Below are 13,579 nucleotides of genomic sequence, written 5' to 3' on the forward strand. Positions count from 1 at the left end.
AGTAGAAGATAGGGCAAGAATTATAGGAAGAAATTAGAAAGAAGAATAGATGGAGAGAGAGAACAGAGAGACTCTCTGGAGGGAAGGTAAATAGGAGAGAGGGGCATGGGTGATCTTTGTGGACATTTTGTTTGCAAGAGCTCCCACAGAGCCCTTTCCCAAATGATCATCTAGCCCTCAGGTGGAGCCGGGTCTCCCTATGGAGAAGGAGGGAACAAAATCCAGCAGGAGTAAGAGAAAGGCAGGTTTGATTAGCCTGGGAGGAAGGACTTTAAATTTTCTAATGGAGCTGTCCATCTCTTTACTCTTCCGGCTTATGTATGAATGTATGCGGCTTATGTATGAATGTATGCGTCAGAGGGTACTGGGGGGGGGGGCAATGAGGGGAAATCTGGAGTCTACTCCCCCTCCCTTTGCCCTGGGATTGTGACTGGTAGTGGTAGGAAGGGGAAGGACTGAACCCTCTGTTTTTCCCAGGGAACTCTTTTGTAGGAGAGTGGAGATGATGGTTTCTCATGTTCCTGCAGAGGTCTTAGAAAGGTGACACCTAAGACATCCCCTGTAGGGATGTCTTTCAATTTTTTACCCTTCCAAGGGCCTTCTGCCCCTTGTCTGAGTCCGTGGGGGCAAGTGGAGGTAAAGATCTCAGGCAAGTCTCTGAGGAGCTCATGGGGTTCATGAGTTGTGACTGTTGAGGAGTATTCTGGGTAGAGCAGGGTAGGATTGGGAGCTCTGGGAGCTGATCAGAGCTGGAGGCCCTGTATTCCCAGGGTCCCTGTGGAGAGCAGAAGAGAAGGAGTATTTGTGTAGGAAAGGGCTGTGGGGGACTGAGTGTTTAGGGGCCACATGTAGAAACAGGGACTCTAACCACAATACCGGGTTGTCTCTTTTCTGCAGAATAATGAAGCTGGAAACCAGTTATGGCACAGCCAGCTCAGAGGTCCCTAAGCCAGAAAGAGGCTGATCCAGATGTGGAGTCACACTCAGACATCCCGCCAAGTCCAGATGAATCTGGGCCTGAGGTTGAGACTGAGACCTTGGGGGTTAAGTCAGGGTCTGAGGCCAAGGCCAAGTCCTGGAGGGCCAACCCCAGGTCCAGATCATGGCCTGAGGCTAAGGCTGAGCCGTTGGACTTCATGGTAGAAACAGAAGTTTGAGGAGGTGCTGGCCATCTCAGGGAACATCTACAGTGGCCTCAACTACCTTCCCAGTCGCTACCACAGCTGGCTCCGGATCCCAATCCCAGCATGGTGCTGGCCACATGCAACGGAGGAGTGGTGAACCGGCAGGGCCCAGGGGAAAAGAGGGGGAACCACGTTTGGGTGAGTATAGATCTTAGGAAGGAGAAGAGGCAAATCTCTCCCCTAGCCCTCGTCTAGAGGGCTCTAAAGAGGAGCCAGTCCACTTTAGAACCAGAGTCTGGCGTCCGGATCCAGGGGCCTGGGCAACTGAGTAGGATGGAGGACACACGGAACTCCGAGGAGCGGAGGGAGGGGCTGGTGAGAGCTTCTGTATTTGAGGATTCCTTTGAGGAGTTTCTGGGGGCAGGAGCGCAAAAAGAAGAGAGCAGTCAAGAGAGGGTAGACCAGAGGTGAGAGCAAGAGTGGGGTCAGGACCTCTGAGTAGACTGAGCATGGAGAACATCCGGACGCGGTGAGCAGGGGACGGGGTCTAGACGGAGTTAAGGAGACTAGTAGCAGGGACTAGGGACTAGTAGCAAGCTCCTGGGGTGGAGCCAAGGAAAGGGGGCGTGGCGATGCTCAGGGACCGGGTGCCAGCCAAACCCGACCATCTCGATCATCTCGAGATGACGAATGGTCTTTCTGCAGGCTCTGGAATTCGAGACCTGAGTGCTGAGGATATCTCCCTGGGCAGGCCCCGGTCTGGCCTGGCGCCCGGGGTTGTGACGACGGAGCGCTCAACGTGGGGGAAGAAGAAAGCCCTGTGAGCCCAGAGCCCTGGCAGGGGCGGAGGGCCCCCTAACCGCCAGGGTCCACAGATCGCGATGGCAAGGGTGTGGCGCGGCTGCTGCAGCGCTTCCGCTCCCAGCTAGTCCAGCCACAGCACCCGGGGATCAAGGTGGCACAGCTCATCCGGGATGACCAGCTGGGCTTCCGGGAGCTGGAGAAATACCGCCTTATCCCCAAACAGGTGAGAAGGACTGGGGAGCTCAGAGAGCCAGGCGTCCTCCCCTCCTCACCCAGTCGCCGGCTTGCTGTCTCTGCTGGCTCTGCCGAGTGGGGGCGCCCGTGAGCCCTGCCCCCGCACTCCCAGTCCTTTTCCAGGCCCTTCTGTCCAGGGGGTGTCAAAAAGCCCCCAGACTCCGAGGTGTCAAACCGTCAGTCCTTACTCCAGATGGCTGGACCGTTACCTGCCTCCCCTCTATCGATCCTGCCTTCCCCCAGGGACCCAAAGATCCTAACCTGAGCCTTTCTCCTTCCTCTGCGTCTCCCCTATCCTACGGACTAATCTCTTCCCTTCCCTTCCACTCCCCTCGGAGACCCAGCACCGCCCCCCCCCCCCCGCCCCCGTCTCTGGCTCCCTGGCTCTGACCCCATCCTTGGGGAACAGGTACATATTCTGAGGCCTTGCAACTGGTTCCTCCATGCTACCCTCGGGGGGTGGTGAGGTGAGGGTGGGCACAGGCTTTCACATACCCCATGCCACCTGGCCTGGCACTGTCGGTCCTCCTGAGGGGGCCCTACCGGGATCCCGTGGATGTTAATGTGGGAGTGAAGATGCCAAGAGGCACTGGGCTCTCCAGGCCTCCCGCTGTCCACCCCGTGCTCACCCTTGACCCCCGCAGGACATCCTTAGATCTCAACCCCACTGGCTGGGCTGGGCGTGTGAGTGTGGGCCTCGGGCACCTTCTCGAGGCTGCCCACCGAGGCCATGTTGGAGGCTGGTGGCGACGTGGCACACCTCCTGCTCTCGCCTTCCTTTCCCGCAGCGCGACCTGCTTCCGGTCGGGGCTATCACCCAGGACTGGCCGAGCAACCTGCGCCTGCTGGCGGCTGAGGGCCTGGAGTGGCACGTGGACAGCCGCGCATACCCGCAAGTGCTCACGCTGTGCACGCCCCCTTCTCCATCCTCAGGGCGGTGACGGCACGTGGCGCTACCGCCACATCGACGCCTTTGGCAGCCATGGCGCGCAGGTGCAGAGCCAGCTTTCTGACACCTGCACCGCTAGGCCCCGCGTCTCGCCGGCCTCAACGTCATGTGCCAGGTTTTCCTAGCGCCCCAGTTATGGTCGCAGCTGACTGACTTCTGCAGGCCGACAACTAGGGCCGCTCCTATCCGAGGGGAGAGAAGAAGCACTTTAGATCTGCCCTCTTGGACTGATCTCCAGCAAGCCCTGCCCTCCACCGTTTGCAAGCTCCGCCCCCTCCACCCGGCGCTCGGCTGCTGGCTCTGAAGACTACCCTGACCCGGAGGAGCGCCCTCCCTAAACGTTTACTCTACCTTTCTGTCTGCCATCTGGACTCTAGCGCGTCCAAACCCTGCGTCTGTGTTTCTGCCCACGCCTTGATCCGAACCGCTGGGTTTGGGGGAGGCCCTTGCGTTGCTATTGTCCACCTTTCCCCCCCTAACCGGGCAAAGAATGGGTTCCTTCCCAGGCTCATGAGCCTTTCCTGGTCGGTCCGCCCTTGCCTAACAGTGAACTCTGCCTTCCTGACTTCTCCCTTCTGCCCCCTCAGGGGCGAAAGGGGGCAGAGGGATGTGCTACACCCAGCTGCCCAACACGTATTACTTTTCTTCCTCCCTCCCTTCTCAAGCTCTCAGAGCTTGCTCTGCATTCCGCTCCTTGCCTCCCTCTCAGACTCCCGTGCCTCTGCATCCTCTCCCTCCTTCTTTCTGTGCTCCTATCCTCCTCCCTGGACCTCCCAGACACTTAGCTCCTCATGGCCCATTTGTCTGCTTCTCCATTCCTCTTCCCCATGACCCCTTCATCATCCGCCCTGTGTGCAATAGGGAGAGAGAGCACCTGTAAATGAACTAGAATTATAATGTCCTGTTGACCTTCCCCTAACGCATTTTTCCAAGCCTGCTCCCTCGGACGGGTTTCCTCCAACTTTGTTCCCTGTTGCTATTTTATTTTATTTTTTTTTAAATTTTTATTTATTTATGATAGGAACACAGTGAGAGAGAGAGGCAGAGACACAGGCAGAGGGAGAAGCAGGCTCCATGCACCGGGAGCCCGACGTGGGATTTGATCCCGGATCTCCAGGATCGCGCCGTGGGCCAAAGGCAGGCGCCAAACCGCTGCGCCACCCAGGGATCCCTCCTGTTGCTATTTTAAAGCCCCCTTCCCATGCCCCCAACCAGTGGCCTGAACCAGGCCATGGACCAGGGAGGTCGGGCTGGAGAGTTTGGTGTGAGGTGGGCAGGTCCCACAGCCCAGTATGGGGCTGTCTTCCAGTTCTAACCAGGCTGCCTTCTAGCGCCACTGGAACCCCCACCTCCAGATATTTTTGGACGTGCCTCCCTTTCTCTGGTTCCTTTATGCTTCTTGGACTTTGGCAGTTTTCTATTTGAATGCAAGTAGTAACAGCTGCAATTGCACAGCGCTGTCTCCTACACTGGATCCTCACATTTACCACCGAGGGAGGACACAGAGGCTCACAAAGATCAAAGTGACTCCCAAGTCATTCAAAGTAGCTGGGAGCCTGGCAGGGACTAGAATTCAGGTGTCCCAAGCCCCGGGCATGCCTCAGATCCCCACTCTGTGACCATGAGTGCTTGGACTTCTTGTTGGGTGATGCACAATTGGTGGGGATTTGTTGACAGCAAGCACAGGGGGCGCTGGGGATGGAATTGAAGACACGGGCAGAGCAGGGCATCTGGAGGTGAAAGAAGGTGGGCAAAGAGGCCCGCGGCTGCTTCATCACTTCCCCCAGTTCCGGTTTTGCTGCTGTGCTGCACTGCCTTGCTTGGCTGCCTTCGGCGCCTGGCCATGCTGCCACCCTCCCTGTCACTTCAACCGAGGCTGTATTGCAATAAAACGGACCCTTAGCCCACCCTCTGTGTCTGTTTCACTTCTCAGTGGGGGAGGGATGAGACGCATTATCCTCCCCCCCTCCCCCAGCAGCCTGTATTAGAGAGGATCTCTAAGCCCTGTGGCAATGGGGCTAATGACTTCCTGGAGCTGGAGAGGGCTGCTGGCCGCTGCGCGCCCCCACCCCCACCCCAGCCAGGCGGCAGAAAGAAGCAGTTGCTCAGAAGCGAGGCGGGCAGCTGCGCGGCGCCCTGACAAGCCTGGGTCTCGCTTTCCACTGCACCTGGGAGCCTGGGGCTACCCAAATTCTATGGGCTTCTCTCCCAAGTTGCCCTTGGCATCCAGGACCGGCCTCCCCCAGCCCCACAATCCAGGCGTCTAACTCCCAGCTCTCGGGCTTTCTCAGCCAGCGCGCCCGCTTTCCGGATTCCTGGGTGGGCACCGCGCAGAAGAGGGAGGAGGTGGAGGAAGCATGGGCACCGCCCCCCCCCCCCCCCGCCCCCGGAGCCAAGCTCCGGAGCGCCGGAGACTGCGATTCCGAAAAGTAACACGCGGGGGCGCCAGGACTCACGGACGCAGGCGAGGCAGCGCAAGGTGGTTACCGTCCGTGTGAGTGTGTCCATGGGCGTCTTTGTGTGTCTGCGTTTCTGTACATGTGTGTACGAGTCCCAGGGTGTCCGGGTGGGATGTATTCGGGACAACGTGCCTGGTGTACCCCAGAATCAGGTACTCCAAGGGGCTTTTTGATGAGGACGTTGCTTGATATGTTACTCTGTATGTGTGGATGGGGAGGTAGGACAACTGTGTATCGTCGTGTGTGCAAGGCGTAGCCTTTGAGTCCCTGAAACCGCATCTTGGATTTTTGAAGTCACATTCCCTCAGGGTTTTTACCCCCTCCCACCATCCCATGTGAAAGGAACGAGGGCTCTCAACGCAAATCTCCATTACCCTGGTCACATCTTCAGCATGTGTCCGAATGACACTGCCAGGCTAGGTGTGATATTGTGTTTGTGTAAGTGGGTGTGTCTCAGAATATCAGTGTAACTCTGAATAATAGTATGTTTGTGTGTGACAGGTGGGTCTGGAGGAGGCTGGTTCAGGATTATGAAAGTACATAATTTGCTTTCTCTGGTTAGTTTGTGGCTATCACCTTCATGGCGTGTGTGTTTTCCTTCTCAATCTCTCCAGAAACTATCTCTGTGTCTCCCCTCATCTCATCTCTGTCTCTTTCTCTCTCTCTCTCATTCTCTTGGTGACTCATCTCTGCATCTCTGCGGCTTTGCCCTCCCCCGGCTTGCTGGGTCTCCCATCCCCCACTCAGGAGTGGGTGGGGGCAAGAGAGAATGGGACCCCGGAACTGAAAATCAGGGTGAGTGCCCTCTTATTATTACTTATCATTCCCAGACCCATCAGTGGCCCCCAGCCCCTCTCAGTCCCCTCCCCACTCTACTGAATTGGGCTGGGCAGGCAATAGGGCAATGACGCTTTTTAATTGGGCCATTTTCAGGGGGACCTTCAGTACCTTCTTTCAGGTCAAAGTGGAGACCCCTGCCCCTCTCATAAAGTGCCCCCCTCCCTGCCTGTCCCCCAATGGCTGACGCAATGAAAGGCTGCAGAGGTGAGTCACCGGTGGGGGGAAGGGAAAGATGGGGGGACGGTGAGCTGCGGGGTCCCCAAGTCCCTGCCCTCTTTTTCTCTTCCAAAGCTTCTCAGGGAAAAGACAATGCTCTTTCTCCCCCCCTCCCCTGGCTTTCCAAATCTTCAGTTTGGATCACTACTCCACTGGACCCCATCTTTTCCTGCTGCCCTCTTGGAGAGTATGAGAGATTCAGAAACAAAGACAGAGAGAAAGATTTATACAAATAACTCAAAGCAAACATCAGGCATCCCCTCCAGGTCTCCATCTCAGCATTGCCTTTACTAGCACTGGCTCTCCATTCTTTATCTTTCCTGCCATCTCCCTCCCCTACCAATTCCAGGCAACTGTCCCCAGTTCCAGAAACCCCTAGAGGCAGCAGGGTATGAAGGGCACAGCACATCTCTGGGAGGTGGGGTGTGTGTGAATGAGCAGACCCAGGTAGGGAACTGAGATAAAGTGAGGCAGAAACAGACTCAGAGATTCAGAGTCCATGCGGACATGACCCAGATTGTGGAATCACCAAGGCTATTGCCCTGAGTGCCTCGGGATCCATCTTGCTGCCCCCGTCCCCCACTCCATGCTGACTGAGATTCTTGGGATGTCAGCATCTGAGAAGCTCCCCTGAGCTTCTGGGCTGAGAGGAGGAAGCAAGGGGTGAAGAGTTGGGGAAGGATGGAAGGAGGAACACTCTGAAAACAGGGGGGCAAGGACTGGAACTTGGGGGCTGCAGATGAGTGGCTTTACTGCACAGCAATCTAGAGATAGTGAATGTGGGGGAGGGGCAGCCAAGATCAAAGACATGGAGACATGCACATAACTTCTAACATAAATCAAAAAGCATGGAAGGATCCAGAGAAATGCACAAAGACACATGTGTGTACACACACACACCCACACGTACACACACACTATTGACACATAAAGCCAGGCTCATTTTTCAGACATCAGCAGATTCCCAGACTGGATGCACTCAAAGTCTCCCAACCACACAGGTATATAGACACTCAGAAGTACCGGAAACCCCAGACACTCATACAAAGACATCTGGAAATAGGCAAAAACATGGCCACACAGATTGCAAGAGAAGATTTTATATTTAAAGTGGAACACTATCATGCCCATCCAATCTATCTGATTAAATACACACTTGGTCTTCCAGTTCCCTTTCTCCCCCCCATATGTTTCATTGAACTCTGCACATGTGCACACACGCACATGCATATATATGTACATGCACACATAGGTGCTCATGCATGTACAAAAGCCTACAGGAACACAAACCGTTTTTCCAGGTGCCTGTCTCCCTTCATCTCACACTTAGTTGTGAACCCCATCAGCCTCTCAGTCTGCCCCCCTTGGCTCTTTCCCTCCTCTCTTCCTTCTCTCTTGGATGGCTTCCCTTCCCCCCTCCAGATGTCTGAGCCATCTCTCTGATTCATCCTCCTCGGGAAGGTAACGTGACCCCCTCCCCATCCTACTGCTCACTGTAACCAAGCTGGGAAGATAAAGGGGAAAAGAAGAGGAGGAGAAAGAGGAATGAGAGGAGCCCCCAGGTTAAGGAGTGGTCCTAGATAGTTGTGTGCGTGTTGAAGGTGCCGGGAGAGGCACAGCCTTGGGGTCGGCTGCCCCCTCCTCTCTCTGCTTTCTTTGCTATTTCCACAGTCACCTTGATTCTCAGTGCTGTGTTGTTGTTGTTGTTGTTTTTTTCCTCCTCCTTTAGCCTGTTCCTTCTACCTGTTCCAGATTTCTTCCTTCCTCCCTCCCTCTCCTGCTCCCATCTCTTCTCTTTCCTCTCTCTCTACTCCTCCCCACCTCTTTCCCTGCAGAGCTGATGGGCTTTCTTCTGGGAAAGTCGAGCCACTGATGGAACCGAGAAGCCACTGCTGGCTATAGAGGGAAAGCACGTGAGTGAGTGAGTGAGTGTGTGTGTGTGTGTGTGTGTGTGTGTGACAGAGAGAGAGAGAGCGCGCGCGAGAGAAAGAGAGCAAAGGAGGGTCAGTGCTAGGAAGTGATGAGGAGGGGGTTGAGGACTGGTTCTGAAAGAGTCCCTGCACCCCTGACAGACAGCCCTTATCTCGGTTTCCAGAATCTTAGGGTGCGGGTGCCCTGCGTGTGCCCACAGGCACCCCTGTGTCCGCAGTTCTTGTGTGTCTGGCATGTGTCATTGTCACTCCCCCCTTTCCCTGCCCACGCCCCCGCACAGCTCTCTGCCTGCACCGCAGCCCCCTCCAGCCTCCCTCCTCCCCTTCATTCCTGCAGTGGCTGCTCCCCTGACCCCTCCCCATTTCCGTCCTCCCCCCCACCCCCGCCCACGGGCTGGTCTCCCTTCACTGGACCCGGCTCGCTGATGGATTCTCTTTGCGCAATCTGTGCGTCATCGCCCCCCCCCCAGCTGTCCAAGCCCCCAACCCCAACGCCTCTGGCAGGAGATACGGACAAGGGGTCTGGTGGTAGAGAGGGGCTATCTCTGACGCTGCACACCCACCCCCACCCCTCCGCAACGCGTTCAAACCTTCCCTTTAAGCAGTGGAGAGAGCTGGAGTTGAGTCACCCCCCCCAACCTGCGCAACCCCCTCCCCACCTGGTCTGCTCTCGCCCTCCAAACGTCCTTTGGGGGGAAGCAGAGGGAGGGAAAGAAGCAGGAGGAGGGTGCAGAGAGGTGGGCTGACAAGGAGCAAGCCGGGGCACCAACATAAGCTACAGTGAGCTGGACAGAAGGACAGACACACCTTTTTCTCCAAACACGCACCGACTGTGAACAGACACGACATAGAGGCATACACATCCTCAGCCTTTCCCCTTTCTTCCGACTCGGACCCTTTCCAACGGGATTACCAAAACCGCAAGATTCACCCATCTGCCCCGGCCCAGGGCCGGAACCCCGCACCGCAGGTCCGCGAACAGCGCCCGCAGGCGCGCAGATCAGTCCCTCCTCTCTCGGGTTCACGCCGTCCTTGGGTGTGTTCCCCATGGACCGTGCGTGCGGTCGGGGAATGGGGAGTCCAGCCCCTTCCTCGGCTTTGGAATCCTTATCCTCCCCCTCCCCAGTATGGATCTCCTACTGATGCCCAGTCAGACTCTGGGAGTGCCCCCATCATATTCGGCTCAGCGACGCGGGCTCCCGCAGCTGCAAGTTGCTCTGTAACCCACCCTCCCGCCTTGCAACGTCTCTGCATCCACCCTTCCATTCACTCTCCCATTCATTCATTCATCCTTTTCTCCTCGTCCCTCCTTCATTCATTCATAGCCCCCTGCCCCGCCCGCCTCAGCGATTTCATTCATTCATTCATTCATTCATTTCCCCGGTGCTCGGCTAGCGCACGCCCCTCCAGCCGAGGCTCCCGGCGCGCAGGCGCGGGCCGGGAGAGGAACACATTCTCCAATCACCGGGCTGCCCCCCACCTCGAGGCGCCCGCCCGCTTCCCCATGAATGAACATTGACGTCAATGGGGCGGGGCAAGCCCACGTGACCCTGCGCTCTCCCCTTTATAAGGCGGCAGCGGCGCGGGCGCTGTCCAGCGTGCTGAAGCCGGAGCGAGCGAGTCGCCCAGAGCCGCGCGGACCCAGCTGAGCCCAACCCACTGGACGCCAGAACTCGACCGTCGCTCCTATCCCAGCCACTGCTCGGAGCCGAGGCGGACGCGTCCCGATCTTCCCCTGTCCCCACCCTGCCCCGACCCTCTTCTCCACCTCCCGCATCGTGACACCAGCTGGTAAATACTCCGCTGTCCATCCCTCAAACCCTCGGCAGCCGTGGGCGTGAGGGAGGGTTCTCTCTCCTCCCGGATGGGGGTGTTAAAAACACAGCGGGGAGCCCCCGGTAAGGGTCCCTGGTAAATGGGGGAGTCGCCGCTTTTCTCTTGCTGCTGAAGTCGCCCACGCACCATCCGGGGAGTCCTGTGGGGAGGGAGCAGAGATTTCCCCCCCTTATCTTAGCTGCTTAGTACGTGGGCGCTGGCAGTGAGATGGCTTAGGCAAGGGGGCGAGGAGGCACTGGGGGGAGCGCGGGTTGCGGACGTTTTCCCGTTTACACGACTCCAGAGAGCGGCACAACATCTTCCTCCTTTGCTCCTAAACGTCCCTCTTCTGGGTAAGGTTAGGGGGATGAGGGAAGCCCTGGATTTCCTGATTAAAGGTGGGGGAAGGGGATATAGAATCAGAGAGCGGAAAATTCTTACAGAAACCCTCTCTTTCTTTGGTCCCTTCTATTTTTCAGTCTCCGGCAGTCCTTTGGTCATGAAATCGCTCAGGTTGCCGGCTTCCACCCTCTTCTGCTTCCTTCTACTGATCAAGGGGTTGGGAGCAGCGCCCCCGGGGCACCCTGAGGCGCAGCCACCTCCCCTCAGCTCTGAACATAAAGAGCCGGTAGCTGGGGACTCAGTGCCGGGGCCGAAGGATGTTAGCGCCCCAGAGGTCCGAACGGCTCGAAATTCTGAGCCTCAGGATGAGGGAGAGCTTTTCCAGGGCGTGGATCCCCGGGCGCTGGCCGCGGTGCTGCTGCAGGCACTTGACCGCCCCGCCTCGCCTCCCGCGCCCGGTGGCTCCCAGCAGGGGCCAAAGGAAGAAGCAGCAGAAGCTCTGCTGACTGAGACGGTGCGCAGCCAGACCCACAGCCTCCCGGCGCCAGAGACCCGGGCACCTGTGGCCCCGCCTCGCCCTCAGACTCAGGAGAACGGTCCCGAGGCTGGCGACCCTTCCGAGGAGCTCGAGGCGCTAGCTTCCCTGCTCCAGGAACTGCGAGATTTCAGTCCGAGCAGCGCCAAGCGCCAGCAAGAGACAGCGGCAGCAGAGACGGAAACTCGCACGCACACGCTGACCCGAGTCAACCTGGAGAGCCCCGGGCCGGAGCGAGTGTGGCGCGCTTCCTGGGGAGAGTTCCAGGCGCGCGTCCCGGAGCGCGCGCCCCTGCCACCCCCAGCTCCCCCGCAGTTCCAGGCGCGTATGCCCGAGAGTGGGCCCCTTCCTGAAGCCCACCAGTTGGGGGAAGGAGTGTCTTCCCCCAAAACACATCTAGGTGAGGCACTGGCACCCCTCTCCAAGGCGTACCAAAGCCTGGGCGCCCCTTTCCCCAAGGCGCGCCGTCCGGAGAGCTCACTCCTGGGCGGCTCTGAAGCGGGGGAACGCCTTCTACAGCAAGGGCTGGCGCAGGTAGAGGCCGGGCGGCGGCAGGCGGAGGCCACACGGCAGGCCGCGGCGCAGGAAGAGCGGCTGGCGGACCTCGCCTCCGACCTGCTGCTCCAGTATTTGCTGCAGGGCGGGGCCCGGCAGCGCGGCCTTGGGGGTCGGGGGCTGCAGGAGAAGGAGGAGGAGCGAGAGAGCGTGAGGGAGGATGCGGAGGCGGAGCAGGAGCGACGCGGCGGGGCGGAGAGGGTGGGGGAAGAGGATGAGGAGGCGGCGGAGGCGGAGGCAGAGGCGGAGGAGGCGGAGAGGGCGCGGCAGAACGCGCTGCTGTTCGCAGAGGAGGAGGACGGAGAAGCCGGAGCCGAGGACAAGCGCTCCCAGGAAGAGATGCCCGGCCACCGTCGTAAGGAGGCTGAGGGGGCAGAGGAGGGCGGGGAGGAGGAGGACGACGACGAAGAGATGGACCCTCAGACCATCGACAGCCTCATCGAGCTGTCCACCAAACTCCACCTGCCCGCAGACGACGTGGTCAGCATCATCGAGGAGGTGGAGGAGAAGCGGAAGCGGAAGAAGAACGCCCCTCCCGAGCCCGTGCCGCACCCCCGGGCCGCCCCCGCCCCCACCCACGCCCGTTCCCCGCAGCCCCCGCCCCCTGCCCCCGCCCCCGGCCGAGAGGAGCTGCCCGACTGGAACGAGGTGCTCCCACCCTGGGATCGCCAGGAGGACGAGCTGTTTCCCCCCGGGCCCTACCACCCTTTTCCCAACTACATCCGGCCGCGGACACTGCAGCCGCCCGCCACCTCGCGCCGCCGCCACTACCACCACGCCCTGCCGCCTTCGCATCACTATCCAGGCCGGGAGGCCCAGGCGCGGCGTGCGCAGGAGGAGGCGGAGGCGGAGGCGGAGGAGCGCCGGATGCAGGAGCAGGAGGAGCTGGAGAATTATATCGAGCACGTGCTGCTCCGGCGCCCGTGACCTGCCCCGGTCCCGCCCCCGCGCGCCGCTGCAGCGCGAGCTGCCACCCCCCTCCGTGTTACGCCCCTCCCCTCTCGATGTTTGCATGCTTCCCCCAGCCCCGCCCCCGGCCTCCTCCCGGCCCCGCCCCCGCCCTTGGGTCGCCCCGCCCCCGGGCTGCTCTGGGACCCGTCAGACCGCTTCCTGGATTCGAAGCCCGAACTCCCCAAACTCCCTCGAGGAGGCCCCCAGGGCCACCCCAGACGGGCGGGTGGTTTGAGCGAATTCCCTCCCCCACTACGGGCCTCTGTCCCTACCTAGTCCCTCTAGGGACGTCCCCGTCCGAAACCGGAAAAAGCTGTTCCAGTTAATTGTGTGAAGAAGTGTCTGTCTCCCGCCCTTTGGGCCTCCCAGGAGCCTCTCCGCCCTCTCCAGATCGCTGTGAATTTACCTATTCTTTCCCTTCTCTGTTGTAAATACCCCTCACGGAGGAAATAGTTTTGCTAAGAAATAAAAGTGACTATTTTATTAGGACTTTGTTCTCCGTTATTCACCCGTCCCCTTGGGCCTCCGTGGTCCTTCCCAAGGGGCGGTGAGGGAAGCGCCAGCCACAACAACCAACTCCTTCTGTTCAAAAGCGAGGGTGGTGGAACCACTTTCAACCGTATTTCAGAGCAGAGTATGGCCTGTACCTATTAAGAAAGCCTAAATTCCACTTCTAGCTTGGAGGTGGTGGAAGTAGTCATTGGTTCCCAGAGAGGGGCAGCTCCAGGGCACTTAGAAAGCTGTTCTATCCATGATCCTCCAGCCACTTAGTACTGGTGGCTCCTCACAGTCCCTGTCCCACCTCATCCTGTCACCTCCCTTAA

At 58.8% G+C, this 13,579-nt stretch overlaps 2 protein-coding genes across 3 annotated transcripts; both read left to right on the plus strand.

Moving 5' to 3' along the window:
- Positions 1 to 1,807: 1,807 nt before the first annotated feature.
- NAT16 (N-acetyltransferase 16 (putative)) lies at positions 1,808 to 3,812 on the plus strand. The gene is given in 5 exon segments (XM_072751276.1): positions 1,808 to 1,923; positions 1,983 to 2,151; positions 2,951 to 3,087; positions 3,089 to 3,171; positions 3,174 to 3,812. Coding segments are annotated over 5 exon segments (747 nt in total). The 3' UTR covers positions 3,416 to 3,812.
- Positions 3,813 to 10,152: 6,340 nt separating this feature from the next.
- VGF (VGF nerve growth factor inducible) lies at positions 10,153 to 13,244 on the plus strand. Of its 2 annotated transcripts, none has more exons than XM_072752967.1 (2): positions 10,153 to 10,348; positions 10,852 to 13,244. In XM_072752967.1, exon 2 carries the CDS (start codon positions 10,872 to 10,874, stop codon positions 12,729 to 12,731), a length of 1,860 nt encoding a protein of 619 aa, XP_072609068.1. In that variant the 5' UTR covers positions 10,153 to 10,348; positions 10,852 to 10,871; the 3' UTR covers positions 12,732 to 13,244. The 2 variants fall into 2 exon arrangements, with proteins under 2 accessions (XP_072609068.1, XP_025875435.2); XM_026019650.2 differs by lacking the exon at positions 10,153 to 10,348 and adding an exon at positions 10,591 to 10,725.
- The last annotated feature ends 335 nt before the right edge of the window (positions 13,245 to 13,579 follow it).

Source organism: Vulpes vulpes, chromosome 3 (assembly GCF_048418805.1).
Source record: "Vulpes vulpes isolate BD-2025 chromosome 3, VulVul3, whole genome shotgun sequence".
Classification (NCBI taxonomy): Eukaryota; Metazoa; Chordata; class Mammalia; order Carnivora; family Canidae; genus Vulpes; species Vulpes vulpes.

Coding starts and splice junctions, on each gene's coding strand:
- VGF (XM_072752967.1), top strand. CDS start 10,872: ATGAAATCGCTCAGGTTGCCGGCTTCCACCCTCTTCTGCTTCCTTCTA.